This window comes from Bufo gargarizans, chromosome 2 (genome assembly GCF_014858855.1).
Source record: "Bufo gargarizans isolate SCDJY-AF-19 chromosome 2, ASM1485885v1, whole genome shotgun sequence".
Taxonomy (NCBI): Eukaryota; Metazoa; Chordata; class Amphibia; order Anura; family Bufonidae; genus Bufo; species Bufo gargarizans.
In genome coordinates, this window is record NC_058081.1 from 20,984,697 (window position 1) to 21,009,896 (window position 25,200).

Consider the following 25,200-nt stretch of genomic DNA (forward strand, 5'->3'; position numbering starts at 1 on the left):
TTTGCATATCTTTCACCACGGCTGAAAAATCTTGAGAGGATTCAGTCTCTGGGACTCCTCTGAAACGAAGGTTGTTTCTTCTCCTGCGGTTTTCCTGGTCCTCCAGGGCATTGAACGCATCGTTGAAGTGCGTTTGGTATTTCCGTAGGCTGATGGCTGTTGCCGTCTGGAAATCCAGGATTGCGGCCTGGTTGTTCTCCAGGGCCTCCACCCTGCCGCCCACATGTCTAACATCTTGCCTCAATGAGGAGAGTTCGCTGACAAGTGGCTCCATTGCTCTTTGGAGTGCAGAATCCAGATATTTTCTGGAGATCGGGAGGTGCTTGCAATGTCTTGTGTCTTCAGCATCGCTGCCGTCAGCTTGCAGCTCGGCCTCGCTCTCCTCTGTTTCTCTGCTTGGCTCTGGCGCCATCTTAGCTTCCTGCGCAGCAGACACCGCTGCGGCTTTTGGTGGGGCGGCACAATGGGGGAGAGGAGTACTATGGGGGCATCTGGTGGGTCTAAAGGGGCTTTTTTTATTGACACATTATGAGGGCACTATAGGGGAGAATGGCACTAAGGGGTGTCTGGTGGCACTATAGGGGCATTATTTGGGGGCACTAAGGGGAAGTGGAGGCTCTAAAGGGGCCTTTATTCTTATTGGCACATTATGGGGACATTATGGCATCTGGCGGCACTAAGGGGTCATTTTTTTACTGGCACATTATGGGAGGCAAAACACGCTGTGGGATTTACTGATCCTCGATTAATTGCGATGGTATGTGCTTCAGTGTCTCCAGCAACTTGGTTGGCATATGGTAAGGCCTGGGCTGAATGGTGGGCAGTGGCGCTTGACTTCAGGGAGGCTACATTGCCAGCTGCGTGCTTTGAGGTGACCATTTCTTATCTGTTGAGGCTGCGCACTAGAGGTGTTTCAGCGTTAATGGCGCAGCGTTGACTATGGGGAGTAGGTTTTTATCTTAGACTGCGAGGTTGGCCGGATGTCACCCAGCATTTCTTGATTAGGCAAGCTATCAAAGGATTGCGCAAAGAACATTCAGCGTTCATTATTGTTGCGCATTTGTCAGGTTCTCCCCTCTATTTGTTCATCTCGTTACGAGGTGTTATTATTTAGGGCAGCTTTTTGCTTAGCATTTTTTGCTGCCCTACAAATTGGTGAGTTGGTATCCCCTTCTATTACAGGACTAGGAGGTTTAGGTGTTAGTGATGTTTTCATCAACGATTCTGCTCTTAGAGTTTTCATTAGGCGTTCCAAAACGGATTGTTTTGCGAAAGGCGTGTGGCTCCCTTTGCATAAGATCGACGGCCCGGCTTGCCCCCATGCTGCTGTTGCTCAGTTTTTGGTGTCCCGCGCACCAGGCTCCCCTGTTTTGGTGCATGCCGATAGCACCTACCTTACTCGTTTTCAATTTAGGTCAATTTTTTCGTTGTTGATTGCTTGCGCTTCAATTACCAGTTACTGATTTTGGAACACATTCTTTCAGAATAGGGGCGGCTACCGAGGCGGCTCGGGCTGGCTTGCCTGAGGCTGACGTTCAGTGGATTGGCAGATGGAAATCGGCCTGTTTTGCTTCTTATGTTCGCCCTCATTTACTGATTTGAATTTCATTTAGGTGTCACCACCAGACATCTGAGAAGCTCTGACAGATGCCTTTCAGAACCTCCTCCTTGAGCTTCCTTTGTTTTGGTTTTCAGATCCTCATCTCGTTAGCCTCTCACAGCTGTCATGTAGTTGGACTGATTGCATTCATTTCAATTCCTCCCCATAATGCATTAGTGTGCAGTTTATACAACTTCCTGGAGTGTGTGTGCATGCTGATCCTATTTCCCAGTCATCTACAAAATAAGTGTTGTGCATTCTTTTGTGATTTTCTGTTTGCTGGATCCCAGGTGACCCTGACTCCCTCCGTGTCTAGTGTAGGGAGTCGGTGGTCGTGTCCCCTCACTATTATAGGGTGTTCAGGTGTTATACAGTCGAGGTACGAGGATATGCGATCATCTACTATTGGGATTTTCGCATAGGCTGAGCAGTCAGGGAGAGTGCCAGGTCTGATGCAGGGGTCTCCCTTTTTGTTCCTTAGTTTTGGATCCAGTGAGTCATATATTTATTTTGTGTTGTCTTATTTCCTGTACACCTTCCGTGACATTAGGTTTGGTACAACCCACCGCATGTTTTACACTCCTATACCTTCTGGGCAGACCAGCGAGCGGAATCTCGCCCGGGTGGCCGCTGCCTCGGTTTTAGGAACATCCAAGTCCGTTGGCGGGGAGTTCGGGGTTTACGCTGGTAACAAGTCCTTCCGGAAGCAGTGGAATTGAGTCACTCTGCGCGATCTCCTGTGGTTTTAGAGGTTCACGTAGGGGGCAATGACCTTTCCCTCTTAAAAATTGCCTAAATAATTACTTTAATTAGAGCAGATTTAGAGAGACTCCCTACTTTCCTTCAGGAGGCGGCTGCAGTGTGGTCGGAGAATATTCCCCGGATTACGTGGAAAGGAGCGAGGGATTCCTCCGCGATTGAACGGGCTAGGCGTACGGTAAACAACCGTATCTCTCGGTTTGTACGCTCAAGAGCTGGTGTGGTTGTTAGTCATCGCCAGTTAGAGGGCGATAACGAACGCCTGATGCGCCAAGACGGTGTTCATCTACATGAGATAGGTTTGGATATTTTCCTGTCTGGTTTGCAGGACGGTGTAGAACAGGCTTTATTCTTGTTGGGTGGGGGTCGTAGCACCGTGTAGGAGTACACGGGCTCCTCAGTGGAGGTCGGTTATCTAAATCATGAGAAGAAGGTGGACTTGCCCACAGAGGAAGTTTGTGGGGCATACCGCTTTTTGAGAACCAGAGTTGTTACGTTGGCTTGGAGATAAAAAAGAAAAGTTGGTTTATAACAAAATAATTATTAATAAAGCTGTGACCGACTCTCACCCAACATTTATTGTGTCCTGTTGTGTTTTTTCCTAGCTGCTAAGGTAGCAAGGTGGGGTTATAAGGTTCTTTCTTGGCAGTCTTACTTGTACTTGAAATAAAAGTTATGTTTTATTATCTTATACTGCCCCCCCCCCTTAATAATTAAGCTCTTTAATTTGTGCAGTTATCTGTCAGAGGTACGAACGGTTCCCTTCTCACATAAGTGATTGTTTTCATTCTAAAGAAAGCAAAACCAGTTTCAAGCTCTCAGCCAGGCATGGCCAACCTGTGGCTCTCCAGCTGTTGTAAAACTACAACTCCCACCATTCCCTGCTGTAGGCATATCGTTGTAGACAGTCTGGGCATGCTGGGAGTTGTAGTTTTGCAACAGCTGGCGAGCCTCAGGTTGGCCATCCCTGCTCTCAGCTTACTGACAGTCATTTGCATTCTGTGCCAAGAATCAACGTGACAAACTTTGACCCGAACATTTCAAAACTGGTTTCTGGAAAACATCCGCAGACGTCACATTAATGAAACAACATCAAATGGCGAGTGCAGAAATTATTTCTGGTTTATGATTTCTTTCTAATTCTGTGTTATCTAAATTACTAGAATGATTTCCTTTTTAATGATTGCTTTTATTTCTGGCAAAGCTACCTGGTTCTGGCCCGCAAAATTAATTCCATGTCTAGTGTGGCCCCTAGATGAAAAATCGTTGGGCACTAGGGATCGACCGATTATCAGTTTTACCGATATTATCGGCCGATATTCAGGATTTTTCAAAGTTATCGGCATATATTTTGCCGATATGCCAATAACGAATCGGGAACAAGGATCACGCTGCTGTCAGTGCGATCCGTGTTCCTTAGAAGCACAGAGGAGAAGGAAGCAGTGCCTCCCTCCCCCCTGTGCCGCTGCCACTAACGAGAGGAGAAGAGGAGGGGCTGTGGCCACTGCGTCACCAATGATGTTAACTCACTCATTCATTAAAATTCAACAGGAGGCGGGGCTGGCTACAGAATCATATAGCTGCACCCAATCTCTATGATAAGTAGCTGCGATCCATAGCAGTTAACCCCTGCTGCACCTGAGGGGTTAACTGACGCGGATCGCAGCTACCACTCATAGAGGTCAGGTCCGGCTATATGATTCTGCAGCCAGCACCCGCCTCCTGTATTTGAATTAATGAGCGAGCTATCTTCATTGGTGGTGCAGTGCACCTAGTATTAAAAAAATTGGTGGCGCAGTGTGTCCACCCCACCCAAGCCCCCCAGTATTAGTCATTGGTGGCAGTGGCCACAGGGTCCCCTCCTCCTCATTGGTGGCGGTGGCAGTGGCAGCTACTGATCGTAGCCCCAGCAGTGTAATCCTGGGGCTCCGACCGGTTACCATGGCAGCCAGGACACTACTGAAGCCCTCCATGGTAAGTTCCCTGCTGCTGTGTGTACTATACACAGGGCAGCAGGGAGAGTGTGAAGTCCTATTCACCCTAATAGAGATCTATCAGGGTGAATAGGACAAGGGTTCTAGCCCCTAAAGCGGCTAATAGTTAGTAAAAAAAAAACAAAAAACACACAAACACCAAAATATTAAGTATAAATGAAAAAGAAAGATTTACAAAAAAAAGCTAAACGTTAACAATAAACATGTTAATGCTCAGCAGATTTGTGTAGGAATAAATATCGGTATAAATTATCGGCTATCAGCCTGAAAGTTCACAGATTATCGGTATCGGCTCTAAAAAAAATCAATATCGGTTGATCCCTATTGGGCACCACTGACATAGAGATAACAGAGATCTACGGAGGGCTGCCTGTGTGAGCGCGCATGGAGAGGCAAGGGTTACTGTCAGGAGGAGAAGCTCCGACCCGTTTCAGCTCAGAACGAAGCCAGCAGAGATGTCGGGAAGGCAGAAGGTGAGACAACCCCTTTAAATAATTAACTTAGATAACTACAGCAAACACCATCAAGAAGAGGCTGTCCTAAAGAAAAACCAGACCTGGTGCCACAGTGTAGCCTGGCTATAAATTCACACCTGGACATGAGGGCTCCATCACTTTGAGCTGCCCTTGTGAAGGTGACCTGACGTTCAGTCCAGAAGATGTGGTCCTCGGTTGCAGTGCTATTACTAATACAGGCAGCATTGAGCTACGGAGAGTGGATTTCAGTTGCTAATGGTGGCAGATGGGGCAACTGGGGAGATGTACAGCGATGTCCTCCTGACTCTCGGGCCGTAGGATTCAACCTAAAGGTACAATAAGAAATCTCTGAAGATCTGGGGGCTCCACAATGGGTATTCCTAGATCTTGGTGCTATTTCTTCCACTGAAAGTCATGGGATAGATTGACATCTATAGTTGTCATGTAGCAGATGGTCATAATGGGTGTCAGGAGGAAATATTTAATCTACCCATGATATGGATAGAAGGAATAAGTGTTCATGGTGGGATGGCAGCAGCAGTGGTTGGTGGAGGATCTATTGGCCAGTTTTCCCTGTATTCATGATTGTCATATAAAGCTATGTTTACATATGTGTCTGTAATTCAGGTGGAAGAATCACAAAGAAAAGGAGATGACACCGCCCTGAATGGAATCGGACTGTTCTGTGCGTACCCAAACGGGTCTCCTGCAGGAATGATTACATCTAGTGTATCACAGTAAGTCCATACAACTGTCTTATTAAACACATCTTTGTCACCCCATCCTCGCTCATGTCCAGCTCACTTCTGAAGGAGCTGAGCTGGGGCACAGGCATAGTGACCGATGAGGACAGATTGGGAAGCACCCATGCATAGTTGAGGTCACACGTCTTTCCAATCTCACTGGACAGGCCATCCATCTACTGAATGTAGCAGTGTCCCGACTCTCCACCAGCAACAGATGTCTGGGGAAAGAAGGGACACAGGCATGTGAGACTTCAAAAAGCCTGGTCCTCTTCTTCTCACTTGATATAAGCCACCATCTTAGGTGTCTGCTGGTGGCTAAATTCTCTGCCCTCACTGAGAAGACATGCATGCTTGGATGTGTGTGGGAAGGTCAGGAGAAACAACTGTCGGCCAGATGCTATCTAAAATGTATGGCCGGCCTTAGATATGATTCCTATCACATGTAGCTTCGAGCTCATCATAGGCTGTGATAGAGAATATCAACTGCAGGAATGATTACATCTAGAGTATCACCGTAAGTCCATACAACTATCTTATTAAACACATCTTTGTCACCCGTCCTCGCTCATGTCCAGGCATCGTGACCGATGAGGAGAGATTGGGAAGTACCCATGCATAGGTGAGTCCACACGTCCTTCCAATCTCACTGGGACAGGCCATCCATCTACTGAATGTAGCAGTGTCCTGACTCTCCACCAGCAGCAGATGTCGGGGGAAATTAGGGCCAGGCATGTGAGGCTTCAAAAAGCCTGGTCCTCTTCTTCTCACTTGATATAAGCCACCATTGTGGGTGTCTCTCCTCTCACTGAGAAGACATGAATGCTTGGATGTGTGTGGGAATCAGCTTCACTAGTGGGCGTTCCTTCCCCCTGGCTGTAGCGCTGTCCAATCGCAGCGCAGGGAGAAGGAACGCCCACTAGTGAAGCTGATGTCTCCTCCCATCGCTCCGATAGTAATCAGCAGCATGTGGAGCAGGAGAGGAGACAGTAATGGGGCACTGCGGGCGAACGGAGCGGCGCCCAGGACTAATGGTGAGTGCTGGGACATTGCTGGGCGCCGCTCTGTGTAGCCTAATAGTGAAAGTCTGGAGTCCCATATAAGTAGTCAGTCTTTAACACATAATACAGGAGGCGGGTGCCGGCAGCAGAATCGCACACAACTGCTGTACAATACAATTGCACTATAATATACTTTCTATGTTAGAAAGTATATTATAACATTGCACAAGGAAGGCAATCCATTAGAACAGTTGTCCCCAACCTTTTGGGTGCTGGTCGGCGCTGACCGATTCACACACATAACAAAACACAAGGTGCATATTAATATATATTACACTATATAACAACTATAGAGGAAAAGAGATTTTGTCCAGCTTGTACTTGTGGTAATCCAAGGCTTCTTTATTGAAAATTCAGTATAAAATCCAGGTACAGAAAGCAGAGTCTACATGTTTCGGGCACAATGCAATCTTAGCCCTTACTCATGACAGTAAGGGCTAAGATTGCATTGTGCCCGAAACATGTAGACTCTGCTTTCTGTACCTGGATTTTATACTGAATTTTCAATAAAGAAGCCTTGGATTACCACAAGTACAAGCTGGACAAAATCTCTTTTCCTCTATACTTCCGTATTTCTCCTGATTCGGGTGAAGGAGCTGTTCCGTGCTATACCAGTGGAATCCCTGGCAGGTGAGAGCTGCTCAATACTTCTGTTTTCTTCACTCTATAACAACTATATAAACTGACTAGGGTCTCTGCTGCACTGGTCTCTGCTGCACTGGTCTCTGCTGCACTGGTCTCTGCTGCACTGGTCTCTGCTGCACTGTACCGTATTTTTCGCCCTATAAGATGCACCTAGGTTTTAGAGGAGAACAATAGGGAAAAAAAATATTTCATTACACTTCAGGTCAGACCAGCAATCAGACCCCCAATGTTAATCAGACCTCTGTTGACAGCCCTAATCAGACCCCAATGTCAATCAGACCTCAAATCAGACCCCCAATGCCTCAGATTAACCCCCCAACCTTTAGCAATCTATTAGCCCCCATGTCAGCCATTAGGCCCCATGTCAGCCATAAGCCTCCCATGTCAGCCATCAGCCCCCCATGTCAGCCATCAGCCCCCCATGTCAGCCATCAGCCTTCATGTCAGCCATCAGCCCCCCATGTCAGTCATCAGCCTCCCATGTCAGTCATCAGCCTCCCATGTCAGCCATCAGCCTTCATGTCAGCCATCAGCCTTCATGTCAGCCATCAGCCCCCCATGTCAGCCATAAGCCCCCCATGTCAGCCCCCAGCCTTTATGTCAGCCATCAGCCCTTATGTCAGCCCCCAGCCCTTATGTTAGCCATCAGGCCCCCATGTCAGCAATAAGTCCCCCATGTCATCCATCAGCCCCCATGTCCGCCATCAGGCCCCCATGTCCGCCATCAGGCCCCCATGTCCGCCATCAGGCCCCCATGTCCGCCATCATCCCCATGTGAGCCCCCAGCCCTCATGTCAGCCATCAGCGCAAATAATATAAAAAACAAAAACACTTACCTCTCCTGCTCCTGGACGCCACCGCTTCTCACCATCCTGATCCTCTTCTTCCTGCTGTCAGCTGTGTATCGCGGCGCACAGTGTGAGGTCACAGAGCGCTCTGACTCTGTGCGTAGCCCTGCACAGCCGATAGCCGAGCCGAGGACTAGGAAGCGGTGAGTACAGATCCTTCGCCGCTTCCTGGTCCTCCTGTACTAATGAAGTGCTTCCATAATGGAAGTGCTTCATTAGTACCGCGTTAAAGACAACCCTGATTGCCGTGGCCCGGCAAACAATCTTCCAGGGCCCGATCCTGAACTGTGGCCCGGCGGTTGGGAACCGCTGCATTAGAATATCCATAAAGATAAAACATACCCTTTAATAATGTTAATATTAAAAGATATCCCTCAAAATGAAAATAAATCAAAATATTAAAGTCAGGAAAAAGCATAGATGTGGTCGGCAATAACAAGTGCTCGGCGGCACAAAATCAGAAACCATATGTCCTACCACAATCCGGGGGGTTCCAGTGCACATCCATGAATCCCGGAGGGAAAGCAAAAAACATCCATCCCTGGGCTAGATGATGATGTGGTATTGAAGGACAGACCACCCGCCCTGATGAGAGCGACCCCGTCCGGAACCTTACCCTATATAAAAATGGCCCTAGTAAGCCCCTAGCGCCTAGTCCCCTGACTTCCGGGTGATCACTATATAGATCTATGTGTTTTTGACTCATTATAAAAGTAAATTATAATAATATCGCACCCCTCTGTGTATCACACATATCGATAGCACACCTATATCAGTCCTTAAAAGGACTTTTATGGCCCTATTAGGTAGCGAATTTCTCTGAGGTCCCAAACATTAGACATTCACCAGACAGAAAAGGCCTTTTAGGCCTCCTGCACACGAATGTGTGCTTCCCGTTGCCGTATTGCGGACCACATTTGCGGATCCACAATACAAGGGTGCCGTTCCATGGGTATTCCGCATCACGGATATGGACCCATTCACTTCAATAGGTCCGCAAATCCGGAGATGCGGAATGGTGCGGGACGGAAGCACGGAACAGAACCCTATGGAAGCATTATGGAGTGCTTCCGTGGGGTTTCGTCCCGTAGTACCGTTCTGCAAAAAGATAGAACATGTCCTATGTTGTTGCGGAACGGCCAGATCGCGGACCCATTTAAGTGAATGGGTCCGCGATCCGCTGCGGCTGCCCCACGGATGGTGTTCGTGCATTGTGGGCCGCAACACGACCACGGGGAGCACACATTCGTGTGCAGGAGGCCTTATGCCGCTGTATTTACATAAGACAGGGACCAGTCTTTGTTCTGGGTGGTGGCGGATATGTGTGGGCTGGCATGAGGAAAGTTTTTTGGGTGGGGGAACTGGAATATCACACCAGTTTAAATTAGTTGCTCCAATAGCATTTGTGCCTCTATATAGCTGCGGTATCGCTGCAGAACCGCACACAACTGCTGCACAATACAAATGCACTATATAGAAAGTATATTATAGGTATATCGCACCCCTCTGTGTATCACACCTATCGATATCGGTATATCGCACACCTATACCAGTCTCTAAACTGACTTTTGTGGCCCTATTAGCGAGCGTTTGGTGTCCCTAACAGCCTGTCCCTGCTCCACACAGCAACCTCTCCCTACAGCAACCTCTCCCTACAGCAACCTCTCCCTACAGCAACCTCTCCCTACAGCAACCTCTCCCTACACTGGCAAAACACTGAATATAAAATGGCGGCCAGATCAGGTTTTTTTTTATAGGGTGGGGGTATGTCCATGTGCTGAAACGTCTCAATTGGCTGTCCTGTCCCACCTGATGTAAAAGAATAGGGCGTCGGTGGACATCACCATATGTTCGCCGATTCGTCGAACCGCTAACTAGCAAAGTTCGCTGCGAAACGACCGCCGGGCGAACCGCAAGGCCATCTCTATTGTTTATATATTTTTATATGTAAAATCAGGAAAGGGGTGATTTAAACTTTTAATATTTTGGTGTTTTTTTATTATTTATTTTTATTTAATAACTATTAGCCACTTTAGCCGCCATGCTTTCTAAAACATACCAGGCTGTACAGTCTAGTATTAGAAAACAGCTAATCCCAGTATCGTATTAATCCGAGTATAAAAGTATTGATTGGGTATTGAAAGTTCGATACCTGGTGCAACCCTAGTATGGAGCAGGCACAATGATGGGAAACGCCAATCACGCCCTCCCCCATCATTTAACCCCTCAGTTGCCACGTTCAATGCGGATTGTGGCACCCAAGACTCACATTCAGGCAGTCAGGGGTTAATCCTGGGCTAAAAAATAATAATAAAATACTCACCTCATCTGCTTGATCACAGAGAGGTCACCCGCGCCGTCTTGATTGAAGAAAACCCTCCAAAGGACCTGCAACAAGCGTGATGATGTCACTGCGCACGGCCAGCATGATCACGTGATGACTAGAGTTGAGCGAACACCTGGATGTTCGGGTTCGAGAAGTTCGGCCGAACATCCCGGAAATGTTCGGGTTCGGGATCCGAACCCGATCCGAACTTCGTCCCGAACCCGAACCCCATTGAAGTCAATGGGGACCCGAACTTTTCGGCACTAAAAAGGCTGTAAAACAGCCCAGGAAAGAGCTAGAGGGCTGCAAAAGGCAGCAACATGTAGGTAAATCCCCTGCAAACAAATGTGGATAGGGAAATGAATTAAAATAAAAATTAAATAAATAAAAATTAACCAAAATCAATTGGAGAGAGGTTCCATAGCAGAGAATCTGGCTTCCCGTCACCCACCACTGGAACAGTCCATTCTCAGATATTTAGGCCCCGGCACCCAGGCAGAGGAGAGAGGTCCCGTAACAGAGAATCTGTCTTCATGTCAGCAGAGAATTAGTCTGCATGTCATAGCAGAGAATGAGGCTTCACGTCAGCCACCACTGCAACAGTCCATTGGCATATATTTAGGCCCAGCACCCAGGCAGAGGAGGGAGGTCCCGTAACAGAGAATCTGTCTTCATGTCAGCAGAGAATTAGTCTGCATGTCATAGCAGAGAATGAGGCTTCACGTCAGCCACCACTGCAACAGTCCATTGGCATATATTTAGGCCCAGCACACACACAGGCAGAGGAGAGAGGTCCCGTAACAGAGAATCTGTCTTCATGTCAGCAGAGAATTAGTCTGCATGTCATAGCAGAGAATGAGGCTTCACGTCAGCCACCACTGCAACAGTCCATTGGCATATATTTAGGCCCAGCACACACACAGGCAGAGGAGAGAGGTCCCGTAACAGACAATCTGGCTTCATGTCAGCAGAGAATTAGTCTGCATGTCATAGCAGAGAATGAGGCTTCACGTCAGCCACCACTGCAACAGTCCATTGGCATATATTTAGGCCCAGCACACACACAGGCAGAGGAGAGAGGTCCCGTAACAGAGAATCTGTCTTCATGTCAGCAGAGAATTAGTCTGCATGTCATAGCAGAGAATCAGGCTTCACGTCACCCACCACTGCAACAGTCCATTGGCATATATTTAGGCCCAGCACACAGGCAGAGGAGAGAGGTCCCGTAACAGAGAATCTGTCTTCATGTCAGCAGAGAATTAGTCTGCATGTCATAGCAGAGAATGAGGCTTCACGTCAGCCACCACTGCAACAGTCCATTGGCATATATTTAGGCCCAGCACACACACAGGCAGAGGAGAGAGGTCCCGTAACAGACAATCTGGCTTCATGTCAGCAGAGAATTAGTCTGCATGTCATAGCAGAGAATGAGGCTTCACGTCAGCCACCACTGCAACAGTCCATTGGCATATATTTAGGCCCAGCACACACACAGGCAGAGGAGAGAGGTCCCGTAACAGAGAATCTGTCTTCATGTCAGCAGAGAATTAGTCTGCATGTCATAGCAGAGAATCAGGCTTCACGTCACCCACCACTGCAACAGTCCATTGGCATATATTTAGGCCCAGCACCCAGGCAGAGGAGGGAGGTCCCGTAACAGAGAATCTGTCTTCATGTCAGCAGAGAATTAGTCTGCATGTCATAGTAGAGAATGAGGCTTCACGTCACCCACCACTGCAACAGTCCATTGGCATATATTTAGGCCCAGCACCCAGGCAGAGGAGGGAGGTCCCGTAACAGAGAATCTGTCTTCATGTCAGCAGAGAATTAGTCTGCATGTCATAGCAGAGAATCAGGCTTCATGTCAGCCACCACTGCAACAGTCCATTGGCATATATTTAGGCCTAGCACACAGGCAGAGGAGAGGTTCATTCAACTTTGGGTAGCCTCGCAATATAATGGTAAAATGAAAATAAAAATAGGATTGAATGAGGAAGTGCCCTGGAGTCCAATAATATATGGTTATGGGGAGGTAGTTAATGTCTAATCTGGACAAGGGACGGACAGGTCCTGTGGGATCCATGCCTGGTTCATTTTTATGAACGTCAGCTTGTCCACATTGGCTGTAGACAGGCGGCTGCGTTTGTCTGTAATGACGCCCCCTGCCGTGCTGAATACACGTTCAGACAAAACGCTGGCTGCCGGGCAGGCCAGCACCTCCAAGGCATAAAAGGCTAGCTCTGGCCACGTGGACAATTTAGAGACCCAGAAGTTGAATGGGGCCGAACCATCAGTCAGTACGTGGAGGGGTGTGCACACGTACTGTTCCACCATGTTAGTGAAATGTTGCCTCCTGCTAACACGTTGCGTATCAGGTGGTGGTGCAGTTAGCTGTGGCGTGTTGACAAAAGTTTTCCACATCTCTGCCATGCTAACCCTGCCCTCAGAGGAGCTGGCCGTGACACAGCTGCCTTGGCGACCTCTTGCTCCTCCTCTGCCTTGGCCTTGGGCTTCCACTTGTTCCCCTGTGACATTTGGGAATGCTCTCAGTAGCGCGTCTACCAACGTGCGCTTGTACTCGCGCATCTTCCTATCACGCTCCAGTGCAGGAAGTAAGGTGGGCACATTGTCTTTGTAGCGTGGATCCAGCAGGGTGGCAACCCAGTAGTCCGCACAGGTTAAAATGTGGGCAACTCTGCTGTCGTTGCGCAGGCACTGCAGCATGTAGTCGCTCATGTGTGCCAGGCTGCCCAGGGGTAAGGACAAGCTGTCCTCTGTGGGAGGCGTATCGTCATCGTCCTGCCTTTCCCCCCAGCCACGCACCAGTGATGGACCCGAGCTGCGTTGGGTGCCACCCCGCTGTGACCATGCTTCATCCTCATCCTCCTCCACCTCCTCCTCATCCTCGTCCTCCTCGTCCTCCAGTAGTGGGCCCTGGCTGGCCACATTTGTACCTGGCCTCTGCTGTTGCCAAAAACCTCCCTCTGAGTCACTTCGAAGAGACTGGCCTGAAAGTGCTAAAAATGACCCCTCTTCCTCCTCCTCCTCCTCCTCCTGGGCCACCTCCTCTTCCATCATCGCCCTAAGTGTTTTCTCAAGGAGACATAGAAGTGGTATTGTAACGCTGATAACGGTGTCATCGCCACTGGCCATGTTGGTGGAGTACTCGAAACAGCGCAACAGGGCACACAGGTCTCGCATGGAGGCCCAGTCATTGGTGGTGAAGTGGTGCTGTTCTGTAGTGCGACTGACCCGTGCGTGCTGCAGCTGAAACTCCACTATGGCCTGCTGCTGCTCGCACAGTCTGTCCAGCATGTGCAAGGTGGAGTTCCACCTGGTGGGCACGTCGCATATGAGGCGGTGAGCGGGAAGGCCGAAGTTACGCTGTAGCGCAGACAGGCGAGCAGCAGCAGGATGTGAACGCCGGAAGTGCGAACAGACGGCCCGCACTTTATGCAGCAGCTCTGACATGTCGGGGTAGTTGTGAATGAACTTCTGCACCACCAAATTCAGCACATGCGCCAAGCAAGGGATGTGCGTCAAATTGGCTAGTCCCAGAGCTGCAACGAGATTTCGCCCATTATCACACACCACCAGGCCGGGCTTGAGGCTCACCGGCAGCAACCACTCGTCGGTCTGTTGTTCTATACCCCGCCACAACTCCTGTGCGGTGTGGGGCCTGTCGCCCAAACATATGAGTTTCAGAATGGCCTGCTGACGTTTACCCCGGGCTGTGCTGAAGTTGGTGGTGAAGGTGTGTGGCTGACTGGATGAGCAGGTGGAAGAAGAGGAGGAGGAAGCCGAGAAGGAGGAGGTGGCAACAGGAGGCAAAGAATGTTGCCCTGCGATCCTTGGCGGCGGAAGGACGTGCGCCAAACAGCTCTCCGCCTGGGGCCCAGCTGCCACTACATTTACCCAGTGTGCAGTTAGGGAGATATAGCGTCCCTGGCCGTGCTTACTGGTCCACGTATCTGTGGTTAGGTGGACCTTGCCACAGATGGCGTTGCGCAGTGCACACTTGATTTTATCGGATACTTGGTTGTGCAGGGAAGGCACGGCTCTCTTGGAGAAGTAGTGCCGGCTGGGAACAACATACTGTGGGACAGCAAGCGACATGAGCTGTTTGAAGCTGTCTGTGTCCACCAGCCTAAATGACAGCATTTCATAGGCCAGTAGTTTAGAAATGCTGGCATTCAGGGCCAGGGATCGAGGGTGGCTAGGTGGGAATTTACGCTTTCTATCAAATGTTTGTGAGATGGAGAGCTGAACGCTGGCGTGTGACATGGTTGAGACGCTTGGTGACGGAGGTGGTGGTGGTGGTGTTGGTGGTACATCCCCTGTTTGCTGGGCGGCAGGTGCCAACGTTCCTCCAGAGGCGGAGGAAGAGGCCGAGGCGGCAGCAGCAGAATAGGCCGAGGCGGCAGCAGCAGAAGAGGTAGCAGGGGGAGCCTGAGTGACTTCCTTGGTTTTAAGGTGTTTACTCCACTGCAGTTCATGCTTTGCATGCAGGTGCCTGGTCATGCAGGTTGTGCTCAGGTTCAGAACGTTAATGCCTCGCTTCAGGCTCTGATGGCACAGCGTGCAAACCACTCGGGTCTTGTCGTCAGCACATTGTTTGAAGAAGTGCCATGCCAGGGAACTCCTTGAAGCTGCCTTTGGGGTGCTCGGTCCCAGATGGCGGCGGTCAGTAGCAGGCGGAGTCTCTTGGCGGCGGGTGTTCTGCTTTTGCCCACTGCTCCCTCTTTTGCTACGCTGTTGGCTCGGTCTCACCACTGCCTCTTCCTCCGAACTGTGAAAGTCAGTGGCACGACCTTCATTCCATGTGGGGTCTAGGACCTCATCGTCCCCTGCATCGTCTTCCACCCAGTCTTGATCCCTGACCTCCTGTTCAGTCTGCACACTGCAGAAAGACGCAGCAGTTGGCACCTGTGTTTCGTCATCATCAGAGACATGCTGAGGTGGTATTCCCATGTCCTCATCATCAGGAAACATAAGTGGTTGTGCGTCAGTGCATTCTATGTCTTTCACCGCTGGGGAAGGGCTAGGTGGATGCCCTTGGGAAACCCTGCCAGCGGAGTCTTCAAACAGCATAAGAGACTGCTGCATAACTTGAGGCTGAGACAGTTTCCCTGGTATGCATGGGGGTGATGTGACAGACTGATGGGGTTGGTTTTCAGGTGCCATCTGTGCGCTTTCTGCAGAAGACTGGGTGGGAGATAATGTGAACGTGCTGGATCCACTGTCGGCCACCCAATTGACTAATGCCTGTACCTGCTCAGGCCTTACCATCCTTAGAGCGGCATTGGGCCCCACCATATATCGCTGTAAATTCTGGCGGCTACTGGGACCTGAGGTAGTTGGTACACTAGGACGTGTAGATGTGGCAGAACGGCCACGTCCTCTCCCAGCACCAGAGGGTCCACTAACACCACCACGACCATGTCCACGTCCGCGTCCCTTACTAGATGTTTTTCTCATTGTTATGGTTCACCACAACAACAAATATATTATTTGGCCCAATGTATTGTATTCAAATTCAGCGGGATATAAATTTGAGGCCTAGTATTTAGGCGCTGGGTGACCGGTATGGATTTAGTGACAGAATTAGACTTGGAAATGCACAGAAGCGTGTGTGTGAAGTTATTCTGAATGACCCTATGTGCACCTTCAATATGATCTACCCTTTTAGGGATAGATTTCAAATAGCTCTGATATAGCAGAAACCACTAAATTATGAAATTGCTAAATTGGGAATTGTATTTCAACCCAGAACAAAAAATGTGCTTTGACGGACACTAAATAACTTTCCCAGCCACAACAGGACAGCGGTAACGAGAGATTTAGCGGGATATAAATTTGAGGCCTAGTATTTAGGCGCTGGGTGACAGGTATGGGTTTAGTGACAGAATTAGATTTGGAAATGCACAGTAGCGGGTGTGTGAAGTTATTCTGAATGACCCTATGTGCACCTTGAATATTATATACCCTTTTAGGGATAGATTTCAAATAGCTCTGATATAGCAGAAACCACTAAATTATGAAATTGCTAAATTGGGAATTGTATTTCAACCCAGAACAAGAAATGTGCTTGAACGGACACTAAATAACTCGCCCAGCTACAGCACTAGGGACAGATTTAGCAGGATATAAATTTGAGGCCTAGTATTTAGGCGCTGGGTGACAGGTATGGGTTTAGTGCCAGAATTAGACTTGGAAATACACAGTAGCGGGTGTGTGTGAAGTTATTCTGAATGACCCAATGTGCACCTTGAATATTATATACCCTTTTAGGGATAGATTTCAAATAGCTCTGATATAGCAGAAACCACTAAATTATGAAATTGCTAAATTGGGAATTGTATTTCAACCCAGAACAAGAAATGTGCTTGAACGGACACTAAATAACTCGCCCAGCTACAGCACTAAGGACAGATTTAGCGGGATATAAATTTGAGGCCTAGTATTTAGGCGCTGGGTGACAGGTATGGGTTTAGTGCCAGAATTAGACTTGGAAATACACAGTAGCGGGTGTGTGTGAAGTTATTCTGAATGACCCAATGTGCACCTTGAATATTATATACCCTTTTAGGGATAGATTTCAAATAGCTCTGATATAGCAGAAACCACTAAATTATGAAATTGCTAAATTGGGAATTGTATTTCAACCCAGAACAAGAAATGTGCTTGAACGGACACTAAATAACTCGCCCAGCTACAGCACTAAGGACAGATTTAGCGGGATATAAATTTGAGGCCTAGTATTTAGGCGCTGGGTGACAGGTATGGGTTTAGTGCCAGAATTAGACTTGGAAATACACAGTAGCGGGTGTGTGTGAAGTTATTCTGAATGACCCAATGTGCACCTTGAATATTATATACCCTTTTAGGGATAGATTTCAAATAGCTCTGATATAGCAGAAACCACTAAATTATGAAATTGCTAAATTGGGAATTGTATTTCAACCCAGAACAAGAAATGTGCTTGAACGGACACTAAATAACTCGCCCAGCTACAGCACTAAGGACAGATTTAGCGGGATATAAATTTGAGGCCTAGTATTTAGGCGCTGGGTGACAGGTATGGGTTTAGTGCCAGAATTAGACTTGGAAATACACAGTAGCGGGTGTGTGTGAAGTTATTCTGAATGACCCAATGTGCACCTTGAATATTATATACCCTTTTAGGGATAGATTTCAAATAGCTCTGATATAGCAGAAACCACTAAATTATGAAATTGCTAAATTGGGAATTGTATTTCAACCCAGAACAAGAAATGTGCTTGAACGGACACTAAATAACTCGCCCAGCTACAGCACTAAGGACAGATTTAGCGGGATATAAATTTGAGGCCTAGTATTTAGGCGCTGGGTGACAGGTATGGGTTTAGTGCCAGAATTAGACTTGGAAATACACAGTAGCGGGTGTGTGTGAAGTTATTCTGAATGACCCAATGTGCACCTTGAATATTATATACCCTTTTAGGGATAGATTTCAAATAGCTCTGATATAGCAGAAACCACTAAATTATGAAATTGCTAAATTGGGAATTGTATTTCAACCCAGAACAAGAAATGTGCTTGAACGGACACTAAATAACTCGCCCAGCTACAGCACTAGGGACAGATTTAGCGGGATATAAATTTGAGGCCTAGTATTTAGGCGCTGGGTGACAGGTATGGGTTTAGTGCCAGAATTAGACTTGGAAATACACAGTAGCGGGTGTGTGTGAAGTTATTCTGAATGACCCAATGTGCACCTTGAATATTATATACCCTTTTAGGGATAGATTTCAAATAGCTCTGATATAGCAGAAACCACTAAATTATGAAATTGCTAAATTGGGAATTGTATTTCAACCCAGAACAAGAAATGTGCTTGAACGGACACTAAATAACTCGCCCAGCTACAGCACTAAGGACAGATTTAGCGGGATATAAATTTGAGGCCTAGTATTTAGGCGCTGGGTGACAGGTATGGGTTTAGTGCCAGAATTAGACTTGGAAATACACAGTAGCGGGTGTGTGTGAAGTTATTCTGAATGACCCTATGTGCACCTTCAATATGATCTATCCTTTTAGGGATAGATTTCAAATAGCTCTGATATAGCAGAAACGACTAAATTATGAAATTGCTAAATTGGGAATTGTATTTCAACCCAGAACAAAAAATGTGCTTTGACGGACACTAAATAACTTTCCCAGCCACAACAGGACAGCGGTAACGAGAGATTTAGCGGGATATAAATTTGAGGCCTAGTATTTAGGCGCTGGGTGACAGGTATGGGTTTAGTGACAGAATTAGATTTGGAAATGCACAGTAGCGGGTGTGTGAAGTTATTCTGAATGACCCTATGTGCACCTTGAATATTATATACCCTTTTAGGGATAGATTTCAAATAGCTCTGATATAGCAGAAACCACTAAATTATGAAATTGCTAAATTGGGAATTGTATTTCAACCCAGAACAAGAAATGTGCTTGAACGGACACTAAATAACTCGCCCAGCTACAGCACTAGGGACAGATTTAGCAGGATATAAATTTGAGGCCTAGTATTTAGGCGCTGGGTGACAGGTATGGGTTTAGTGCCAGAATTAGACTTGGAAATACACAGTAGCGGGTGTGTGTGAAGTTATTCTGAATGACCCAATGTGCACCTTGAATATTATATACCCTTTTAGGGATAGATTTCAAATAGCTCTGATATAGCAGAAACCACTAAATTATGAAATTGCTAAATTGGGAATTGTATTTCAACCCAGAACAAGAAATGTGCTTGAACGGACACTAAATAACTCGCCCAGCTACAGCACTAAGGACAGATTTAGCGGGATATAAATTTGAGGCCTAGTATTTAGGCGCTGGGTGACAGGTATGGGTTTAGTGCCAGAATTAGACTTGGAAATACACAGTAGCGGGTGTGTGTGAAGTTATTCTGAATGACCCAATGTGCACCTTGAATATTATATACCCTTTTAGGGATAGATTTCAAATAGCTCTGATATAGCAGAAACCACTAAATTATGAAATTGCTAAATTGGGAATTGTATTTCAACCCAGAACAAGAAATGTGCTTGAACGGACACTAAATAACTCGCCCAGCTACAGCACTAAGGACAGATTTAGCGGGATATAAATTTGAGGCCTAGTATTTAGGCGCTGGGTGACAGGTATGGGTTTAGTGCCAGAATTAGACTTGGAAATACACAGTAGCGGGTGTGTGTGAAGTTATTCTGAATGACCCAATGTGCACCTTGAATATTATATACCCTTTTAGGGATAGATTTCAAATAGCTCTGATATAGCAGAAACCACTAAATTATGAAATTGCTAAATTGGGAATTGTATTTCAACCCAGAACAAGAAATGTGCTTGAACGGACACTAAATAACTTGCCCAGCTACAGCACTAGGGACAGATTTAGCGGGATATAAATTTGAGGCCTAGTATTTAGGCGCTGGGTGACAGGTATGGGTTTAGTGCCAGAATTAGACTTGGAAATACACAGTAGCGGGTGTGTGTGAAGTTATTCTGAATGACCCAATGTGCACCTTGAATATGATATACCCTTTTAGGGATAGATTTCAAATAGCTCTGATATAGCAGAAACCACTAAATTATGAAATTGCTAAATTGGGAATTGTATTTCAACCCAGAACAAGAAATGTGCTTGAACGGACACTAAATAACTCGCCCAGCTACAGCACTAAGGACAGATTTAGCGGGATATAAATTTGAGGCCTAGTATTTAGGCGCTGGGTGACAGGTATGGGTTTAGTGCCAGAATTAGACTTGGAAATACACAGTAGCGGGTGTGTGTGAAGTTATTCTGAATGACCCAATGTGCACCTTGAATATTATATACCCTTTTAGGGATAGATTTCAAATAGCTCTGATATAGCAGAAACCACTAAATTATGAAATTGCTAAATTGGGAATTGTATTTCAACCCAGAACAAGAAATGTGCTTGAACGGACACTAAATAACTCGCCCAGCTACAGCACTAGGGACAGATTTAGCGGGATATAAATTTGAGGCCTAGTATTTAGGCGCTGGGTGACAGGTATGGGTTTAGTGCCAGAATTAGACTTGGAAATACACAGTAGCGGGTGTGTGTGAAGTTATTCTGAATGACCCAATGTGCACCTTGAATATTATATACCCTTTTAGGGATAGATTTCAAATAGCTCTGATATAGCAGAAACCACTAAATTATGAAATTGCTAAATTGGGAATTGTATTTCAACCCAGAACAAGAAATGTGCTTGAACGGACACTAAATAACTCGCCCAGCTACAGCACTAAGGACAGATTTAGCGGGATATAAATTTGAGGCCTAGTATTTAGGCGCTGGGTGACCGGTATGGATTTAGTGACAGAATTAGACTGGGATATGGCCAAAAAATAAACAGACTATTGCTGGTTAAATGCACTTGGTGTGACAGCTTCACCCTGATGTAGGCTTTAGCCAAAAAACAACCACACCATTGAGGGTTAAATGCACTTGGTGACAGGCGCAGCTTGCCCCTGATTTAGTATATGGCCAAAAAATGAACAGACTATTGCTGGTTAAATGCACTTGGTGTGACAGCTTCACCCTGATGTAGGCTTTAGCCAAAAAACAACCACACCATTGAGGGTTAAATGCACTTGGTGACAGGCGCAGCTTGCCCCTGATTTTGTATATGGCCAAAAAATGAACAGACTATTGCTGGTTAAATGCACTTGGTGTGACAGCTTCACCCTGATGTAGGCTTTAGCCAAAAAACAACCACACCATTGAGGGTTAAATGCACTTGGTCGCAGCTTGTGCTGGCGCACCACAAGACACAAAATGGCCGCCGATCACCCCAGAAAAATGTGACTGACAAACGGTCTGGGCAGCCTAAAAACAGTGAGCAATTGAGGATCAGCAGCTCAATGATCCACAGCTGCAGATCGATCAGTTAATCAAGTCCTTTGGAGGAGTTAATCTGCCTAATCTCGCCCTACTGTCGCAGCCGCAACCTCTCCCTACGCTAATCAGAGCAGAGTGACGGGCGGCGCTATGTGACTCCAGCTTAAATAGAGGCTGGGTCACATGGTGCTCTGGCCAATCACAGCCATGCCAATAGTAGGCATGGCTGTGATGGCCTCTTGGGGCAAGTAGTATGACGCTTGTTGATTGGCTGCTTTGCAGCCTTTCAAAAAGCGCCAAGAAAGCGTCAGAAAAGCGCGAAGAAAGCGACGAACACCGAACCCGAACCCGGACTTTTACGAAAATGTCCGGGTTCGGGTCCGTGTCACGGACACCCCAAAATTCGGTACGAACCCGAACTATACAGTTCGAGTTCGCTCATCCCTAGTGATGACGTCTTCAGGCTCACCACAGGTCCCTTGGTGGGTTTTCTTCAATCCAGATAGGAGCGGATAGCCTCTCCGCAAGCAAGTCAGGTGAGAATAATTTTATAGTTTTTTTAGCTACCATTTTAGGAAAAATTTATTGATTATCACGAAATGCAAGGAAATTCGGATTCATATTCGCTCAACACTAGAGGGTATGAATGAATTCGACCCGAATCTAAAGTGCTCCAGCAGGCCTAAGAATTGGTGTTCGCCTAGAACTCAGATTTTCTCTCTCTTTCTGTGATACCTGCATGTTCTTGTGGGTATCATACATGTTCTTGTAGGCATGATACATGTTCTTGTAGGTACCATACATGTTCTTGCAGGTACCATGCATGTTCTTGTAGGCATCTCTATTATGATAATGAAGTGACACGTACGAGGTAAATAACCATCCAAACTATGTTCTTTCTCCACAGATGGGGTAGATGGGGTAACGGTTTATGGTGTCAAAAACATTTAGCAGCTTTTAGGCTGCAGGTTGAACCCTCTCAGAGTAAAGGAGATGACACAGCGGCCAACAACATGGAGATGTTATGTTCAGATCCCAAACACCTGATAGGAATCGGTGGCCACTGGGGAACCTATGGAAGCTGGAGTCCTTCTTGCTATACTGGGATCTGTGCTATCAAAACCAAAGTGGAAGCACCGCAAGGCAGAGGAGATGACACCGCTCTCAATGATGTCCAGTTTGAATGTTGTTGACCACAAATCACCCCAGTTATGGGGTTCATGTAAAACTTGATCTGAATTTCGCAAATAAAACCATAGGTTCATGTCTTGGTCACTGTCTCACCCGTGTTGTCTACTTGTCCTTATGTCTTATCAGTTAAGGTCATTGAGGCTTGAAGGTCAATTTCTTTCTCCCAAATATAGGAGTGAATATAAAGGGGTTCTCCGAGCTACAGACATTGATGATCTATCCTCAGGGAGCTGCGGCTCTGGAAGCTATACTGTGTATGGAGCTGAGGAGAGACAGTCTCATACACCGGGTGCTGCAGCAGAGGAGCTGAGCTTCAGTGCACCGGTGCCAGGAACTGTGCGGAGGCTTCTGCTTCCATCCATACACAGAGGCCTGGCAGCTGATGGGTGAGAGGACTGGGGGTCACACCCATCTCATCTGATACTGATGACCAGAGCAGACACAGAAAAGGATATTGCCGGGGCATACCGAGAAAACGCTGGTCCTCATAGCATACATTTGTATGTCAGCTCAGGGTGTGTGTCCCTTCTGCTGCAGCTCTCTTCCCATCACATCTCAGGGGTGTGTCCTTTTGGCTGCAGCTCTCTTATCCCATCAAAACTCATAAGTGTATTCTTTCTGCTGCAGCTCTCTCTCCGTCACAGCTCAGGAATATCTTCAGGACACCAAGTTTAAGATCCAAACACTGTGCTTTATTGCGGCACATCCGCATAAACATAAACAATAATACAAAATAATAAACACTCGCCCGTCCAGGCTCTAACTAAACATACTGTAATATTCCTGACTCACCCAAGTCCTTGTTCACACCCTGTGAACACAAGCGGCTTTCTCAGCCAATGTCCCACAGCCTCCTGGCTGTACAGAGCACAGTACGCCCACTGTCTCCAGTCCAGTGTCTCAGCACACATGGGGAATAGTGGTCTCTCAGCCCTCCTGGCTTGGACCACACAGAGCCTCCAGGCCTCTGTCCACAGGCAACACACTCCCCCCTTGCTGACACCCTGGGAGGTGCTTTGTGCCAGCCTGATTACCTCCAGCTGGTCTCGCCTGTGGTGGAATAGGGTTGTGGACCGAACTATCCACCCCTTTCTTGCCTCTACCCTGCATGAGACCTGTCACGGTCTCACATACCCCCCCCCCCCCTTTGTTCAAGCCCGTGAGGGTGAACACCTGCATAACCACGGGAGGCTGGTGAGAGGGCATCCACCTGGCCTGGACGTGGGGAACAGCCACCCACCCTGCTCTTTGGCTGCTCCCAATAAGAACCGGCCCAGATTGGCTTTACAGCCACACTAAGTAACAGTGTCAGCGAGCACTAGCTGCCGCTGACACAGAAAATTACTGGTTCTTATTTCACCGAGGTCAGGAACCTCGTTGACACGTACCTTCCCTTTGTTCTGCCAGACCCACGCCAGCAGAGCTTGGTTTACCACCAAAACTAATATCTTGCCAAGTCTAAACTGCCTAAAGGCCTCATGTGCCCATCTCATGGCCAGTACTCTTTTTCTACTCTTTCGTGGGTGAAAATGATGCGCTCTCGCACTCTTTGATGTTCTTCGGCATATCGAGCAGATATGTATTTCTCTTCAGCCAGGAGCTGGCCAAACTTCTGTTCCTTCTCTATCGTATCTAGGGACCATGTGGAGAGTGAGAAATCATCTTCCTGATTGCAGTTGTACTGACAGGTCAGGTCATCTACCACTGCCTGAATATGGGTCTCAGACACTAGGCAGGCGTCTCCCCACTCAACTCTAGTCACTTCAGGTACAATTATCATCTGGTTGCTACCGGTAACTACGTCAATTTGGCAAGACCTCGACATGGCAGCCTCTCTCTCCAAGTTGCTATCGGCCACGGCACATGCATCACTTATATTACTTGTGTCATCATTATCAGTTCTGACCTCTAGGGGCACCGATGCGCTAATCCCCACATTAGACACTTCCCCAGCAACCAAAAAACCCTGTGGGTACTGCATATCCACCCCTGGTACGTGTGGTACACCCTCTGGGCTCACAACATTAACCAGTATTTTTGTATCACATATATTTTTATCAGGAGGGGTCACTTCTCTCTAGAGATGTCGCGAACATAAAATTTTCAGTTCGCGAACGGTGAACGAGAATTTCCTCAAATGTTCGCGAACGGGCGAATCGCCATAGACTTCAATAGGCAGGCGAATTTTAATCTTTCTAGCCACAGTAGTGATGGAAAAGTTGTTTCAAGGGGACTAACATCTGGACTGTGGCATGCCGGAGGGGGATCCATGGCAAAACTCCCATGGAAAATTGCATAGTTGACGCAGAGTTGGGTTTTAATCCATAAAGGGCATAAATCACCTAACAATCCTACATTTTTTTTAACAACGTGGTTTAAAACATCCAGTGTGTGTATACGATCAGGTATGATGTTGTATCGATCAGGTAGTGTAAGGGTTACTCCCGCTTCACAGACATTGACAGACCAAACTCCCCTTTTAATGCACCACAAACAACCGCAAACAGTCCATTTGCCCAACAGCAAACTTCCCATTTGCACAAGGTTGGATACCAAGCTAGCCATGTCCCGTTGATGTCATTGAAGGTTTCTTCCTCCACCCAGCCACGTACAACACCAAGGGTCCCCGAAAGGTGAATTGAATAGATTTTTCTAACGG

General features: G+C 47.3%; 1 protein-coding gene across 1 annotated transcript; it reads left to right on the forward strand.

Annotated features, from left to right (window-relative positions):
• Window positions 1–4,957: 4,957 nt before the first annotated feature.
• LOC122929240 (vitelline membrane outer layer protein 1 homolog) lies at window positions 4,958–22,623 on the forward strand. Its single transcript, XM_044282752.1, has 3 exons — window positions 4,958–5,161; window positions 5,457–5,566; window positions 22,258–22,623. Exons 1-3 carry the CDS (start codon window positions 5,012–5,014, stop codon window positions 22,541–22,543), a joined length of 546 nt encoding a protein of 181 aa, XP_044138687.1. The 5' UTR covers window positions 4,958–5,011; the 3' UTR covers window positions 22,544–22,623.
• Window positions 22,624–25,200: the final 2,577 nt, after the last annotated feature.

Coding starts and splice junctions, on each gene's coding strand:
- LOC122929240 (XM_044282752.1), top strand. CDS start 5,012: ATGTGGTCCTCGGTTGCAGTGCTATTACTAATACAGGCAGCATTGAGC. Junction 5,162..5,456: donor CCGTAGGATTCAACCTAAAG/GTACAATAAGAA, acceptor TCTGTAATTCAG/GTGGAAGAATCACAAAGAAA. Junction 5,567..22,257: donor ATTACATCTAGTGTATCACA/GTAAGTCCATAC, acceptor CTTTCTCCACAG/ATGGGGTAGATGGGGTAACG.